The following is a 5,431-nucleotide window of genomic DNA, read 5'->3' as shown; positions in this document are numbered from 1 at the left end:
CTGGCTAGGAAATATTTTGGTACAATGGATTGGATCATATATGACCTTTTTCAACATTAAGGAACTCAAAATTTTTACCGTGGGGTAAAAAGTTAAGAAGTCTGTTTTTTAATGTCATCTTATATGTCCAGGGAACTTTGTAACTAAGGATTATTTTATTCAAATCTAAAATTAATTAATAACGCTATTGCATTTGGTGACTAATCAGAGTTGTCCTTTAAGATAGTAATTGCAACCATGTTCCAATAAAGCTATGTGAATAAAGGAGGTTAGCAGTGTACTGCCTGATGTCATTGTATTTGCTGCATGACAGTGGGAACATGGAAATTGCTTATCTGGTTTTAAACTATGTATTGTACTGCTGAGCATTTCTTGCTGCATTGTTGATTATTCTCTTTCCTTTATTTTACAACTGCAGTTTGCAATAGTTTATGAACACAAAAAAAAAAAAATCTGTATTTGTTACATTTTCAATCAGTTTCATTTTCTGTAGTGACCACAGGAAGGCGTCTTAAAAAAAAAAAACATTGATTTTGACATGAAAGCACAATAAGAAAATGACAAAATGGAAAACTATCAAATGCCAAATAGAGATGGATACACAAACACAAGCTTCCCTTTCTTTCCATGTTTTGATGTGATGAAAAACTCTTTTGTATTCATGCCTGTTAGTTACATCAATCTGTATGACACGCTACAACTGGGGTGGTGAATGTTGTAGCTGTCCTAAAATAATTTCAACATTATTTTCTGTTTTTGTGTCAAAACATTAGAAATAAAGTGCTTGTGGACAAAACCATAAGGTTAGTCAATCAAGACAAAAATATCAAATAAGCTGCCTTGATTTATTTTTAGATCTTCACTATAAAATTATTTGAAATCCAATTTGTTACTTAGGAACATAAATGGCTTTATTTATAAAATGAGGAATCCTATATTCCGTCATACTTTCCTTCCATGGGCCTGATTTATTAAAGTTCGCCAAGGCTAGAAAGGATACACTTTGATCAGGGAAGCTGGGTGATCGAGCAAACCTGGAATGAAATTCAGAATGTCTTCTTTTGTAGCCACCCCAGTGCAGAGAGATGAGACTACATATGTAAACACCCACATTCATTTTACACAATGCAAGGAATTATGGGACTTTTATAGACTAATCTATAGACATATATGCAAGAAGATGACATTGCAGCAGCTGTGCTTGTTTTCAGCCAGAAATATTAAACAGCCTTTTTTACTTTAAAGTGTGTGCATTATGTAATGTGTTAATGTGAAATGCATTAGAACAGCCAATGCAAGTGAATGGGCTGACAGCACACAAAACGGCCAAAAAGTCCAATACAGCACTTGACAATGCAAGGTAGGACGCTACTGTGCCTGGAGATGAGTTTCCTCAATATGCTAGGGTGCTATTGGAACAAATGAAAACACACAGTAGCAGAAAGGTGTTTGGATGGCTTTGATAAAAAAGAAAACTTCTGTGTTTGTAGGAAATGACAGTTGTACAAGTTTCAAATCATTTTTCATTTTCCTCCAGATTTGGTGAATTTGTGGATCTCACGGAAGGCCCTCATATACCCAGAACAAGTTTCTGTATGCAGTATGAGGTGACAGCTGCACACTCTATCGTTAATATCTCTACGGAACATGTTAGACGGTTTCAGGGCCTCTCTTTACCATGGCATCTGCAGGTAAGGCAAATCCTTTTTATCACTCTGAATGTTTCCATTACAAGCTGGAACTAAGAGCAGCAAACAGGTCCATCTGGCAGGTTCTTACTGCAGTTACTTTGGCATTGCAATGACATAAAAATTGTGAGTAAGGATAATCAGCTGCGTGGACAATATACTATATATACACAATACTAGCTTGTGTACTTTGAAACTTGGAAGGTCACCTTCTAAATTGGGTATGCAGACATTGACAAGTCATTTCCTGAAGGTGATGTGTTTAAAGCAGTTAAAATTGGTAAGACTTTGATATTAGCCAATTTGTGATGGCTAGAATACTGTGTCAAAACCCAGATCCTGATCCTGTATGGTGTTCTCTGTACCCAGATATTAGTACCTACCCACCAAAATAGTTTAAATATGGACAGCTGGTGAACCTAAGTAAAGGTCAGGGGCAGCACTCGGCACCCAAGGCTCATTGACTTTCATGGGAACTAGCCTACTCGTCTTCTTCTGTCTCCTAAGCTTTCACTACTCGCTCACCAATCCATATCCCCCCTCCTATTGTGTACTACTTGTCCCAGTTCCAAGATTGTAAGCTCTTCTGGGCAGGGCCCTTTCCTCCACCTATGTAATTTCTTTGTATCCTTCTGTCATTTACAACCCCTATTTATTTTACAGTGCTGCGTAATATGTTAGCGCTATATACAGTTTATTAATAATCATAATAATAATAGTGTTCTCCCCAGCCTCTTTTAGCTGGGTGCACCACCCGCCACGTTTCAATACCCACTAAGCTGTTTTTGGGTGATTACTATAAAGTTGGGACACAGTACCGGGGTCATCACCCGCCTACAGCTTTTTCCCACCCTGATTAAAATAGAATTCTGGGGTGAATACTGTAATAGTAATAATGGAAATATAATAGGAAGGTTAGCATATTAGGTGTGATCCAGTACCAGAGCTCTTTGAGTACTAATTGCTGAGAAACCTAAAGCTTGCAATGAGAAGGAGTCTGAACACGTGCATCACACATTGCTGCATATGAGAATGCGTGACCACATACTAGTCAAGTTTCCCATGCTGACCACTGTCCACTTAATGTAATCAACACTGTACCAAGGTCTTGGGTGGCACCGTGTGTATGGCTTCACATGAGAAGGGACATAGGAAAGCTAGCACATATCGTCTGGTCTAATACATGTATTCCTCACTTAATGACTTACCTGCTTAATGACAGCTCACACCTACTACCAGCTTCCTGATGGGTACACTATACAAGAACTGTATGGTGCAGAGCAGAGCAGCTTGTCCCCCTTCATTTTTTTTTTTTTTGCTCCATTCTCTGCCCCAAGTAGTGATTCTCCACAATCTGGATCTGTAAACTGTTAGTGAACCTGTCAGTGATGCACAGCTCTGCAGACCGGTTCCTTAATATATTGACATGTCGGATGTAGGTAGAAGGTGTCTGAACACACAGTGCATCACAAACCACTGTGTATGAGAATACCTAGCTACAGACTAGTTGAAATGCCCATGCAGACCCCTGTCCCACCACCGAAAGTGCTTACAGTTATTGTCTTACCTTGGACCATAACCAATGTAAAAAGATGGCCTGACCTGATTTATCTGCTTTAGGATGTCCAGTAAGCCCAGGCCCGCATGAAAACACAAAAATATATATCCATGACAGTCTTTATTCAATCCAGGAGCAGAGCTCCATCCAGTGGCAGGGAGGAGTTTCTGTTATGGAAAGCTTTGGACTAAAGCTAAGTATTGCTGCAAATGCTTCATTTCTTTTAAATGTTTTTTTACATCTTAACAGTGTAATTTTTAAAAATCAAAGTAGAAAATGGAGTTCTCTTTTAAAAGTGTCTTACCTCCTATTATGTTCATAATATTATTTTATTTATTTCCATTTAGCTAAATAGTTTATTTTTTTATAAGAAACAACATTATTTATTTATTATAAATGTTTCTCTATTTCATTTTATCTTTGTTGTTTTTTTTTCCTGTGTTCATGAAATTCAGCTTTAAAGTACTATTACAATCAAGCCTTTATTGTGTGAATAGTGCCGCATATAAGCCTTCCCTTCATATTAACATAATTACAAAGGCCGATTTGTTTACGAACACTTCAGATAACCCCAAGTGGTCGCTGGCTTTCTCCTTCGTTCTTGCTGAGTCTTAAGTAAAAACTGCAATTTAATGCTGAAGCATAATAGCGTGCTTTTTTCTGTTTAATAAGATACTAGATTTTCTGAATTATTAAACTGTATATAGGCTGTAAAGGCGATTCTACTCGCCGTCCTTTTCACAGGATCACGCTGAGCAGGCATTTTGTTGTTGGGGACAGTTGTACTTCATTGTTAGGTACCTACCACTGCATACAAGGCACACCCCACAGGTTTCTCTGTTTTGATGATGCTCGCACGCAGTTATCTACCCATCACAATTTGTCAAAGTTGCTCAGATCCTAATGCTTTTCTTTATTTTTGATTTCAGCACATCATCTTCAAGAACTGACTGTTTACTTGCTGCCTAATATACTCTTTTCTTTGACATGTGCTATTGTAACAAGATCATAAATGCTTTTTGGATAATTCAGAATTTATTGGCAAGTGAATTTGACTTGTAATTGCACACCTTCTGAATTACATTTGACCTGCTTTAGGCAGGTTTGGCACTTTTATAGACTTGTATGGGAATGCAAATCCAGCTTGAAATGGATAGCACCCCACCGGCAAGTCCTGGATGTGATACAAGAATAAAACCTTATGAATAAAACCATATAGCATACTGTATATGTCTTGCCAGGGAAGTCTTCTCCGTATACAGATCTGGCTGTGCACACGCATGTGTTTAAGTTTTGTATTTAGTAGTTTAAATTGAATTTCTCTTTATTATACCAACACAGCTCACATAAAGTCCCATTAAAACATCTCTGCATTAAACTGTTTTTCCTAGTGTGTGGCTTTTGTTGCTTTGTAATTATCTAATGTGACTTGTTGTGACTTTTATTCTGCTACAGGCGTATCACACAGTCTGGAACAAGCTGAGAATAAGAGCCCAAAAGCTGGTAAGCTCACCCACAATGCACTACGCTTGTATAGCAACCCCGCATCTTGTGACACCTTTGTTGCAAAGGATTAATGAACATCCTAATGAAATAAACTTCCGTGGAGGAGAATTAGGAAAAACTGGCTCATAAAATGGACTAGACGATTGCTAGTCTTTTAGTGCATTTTGTTATGGGCAAAAGCAGTCTGCAGTGGGATTATTCCTCACATTTACAGCCTGTGGCATGTAAAATTAGACAGTTAGCAATAAAGTAAATATAAAATCTCTACAGCTATCCCAAGTAACGTCTAGAAGTTGAATTGTAGGAGACATTGGCTCATTTACAGGTTTTTAGGAACACATTGTGCGTTTTTTTATTTATTGGCATTTAAGGCCTGTGTTCATATTTATTTTCTACTTCTGAAAATATATGCTGTGGTTTCTTAGCCACATTTAATTGCTGCTCTCTCTCTGGCTTTTATAATTGTTAAAACTTCTTTTGATTGAACTCAATGAGCTTGGTTGAGTTTTTTTTCAACCTCACTGAAATGCACTGGTCATCATGGAAGATGTATACAGAAAATAGCTCTGATGTGCACTGATATTGTGCTAAGTTGATGATAACTACCAGTCAATTACAGCGATTCACTTAGAATTCACTGTGAAGAATGTTTTAATTTAGTGATACTTAGGATGATAAT

The 5,431-nt window shown here is 37.4% G+C and overlaps 1 protein-coding gene across 2 annotated transcripts in view; it reads left to right on the top strand.

Annotated features, from left to right (window-relative positions):
• MRPL39 (mitochondrial ribosomal protein L39) overlaps positions 1-5,431 on the top strand; it is a 65,388-nt gene that overhangs the window by 52,816 nt on the left and 7,141 nt on the right. The window contains exons 8-9 of one of the 2 annotated variants that reach the window (XM_072432217.1): positions 1,538-1,691; positions 4,702-4,749. In XM_072432217.1, coding sequence (XP_072288318.1) covers positions 1,538-1,691; positions 4,702-4,749 — 202 coding nt within the window. The remainder of the gene's footprint in view (positions 1-1,537; positions 1,692-4,701; positions 4,750-5,431) is intronic. The other variant, XM_072432223.1, reaches the window with a different exon arrangement.

This window comes from Pyxicephalus adspersus, chromosome 1 (genome assembly GCF_032062135.1).
Source record: "Pyxicephalus adspersus chromosome 1, UCB_Pads_2.0, whole genome shotgun sequence".
NCBI lineage: Eukaryota > Metazoa > Chordata > Amphibia > Anura > Pyxicephalidae > Pyxicephalus > Pyxicephalus adspersus.
Note: the sequence above shows the minus strand (reverse complement) of the source record. Positions and strands in the feature narration are given on the sequence as shown.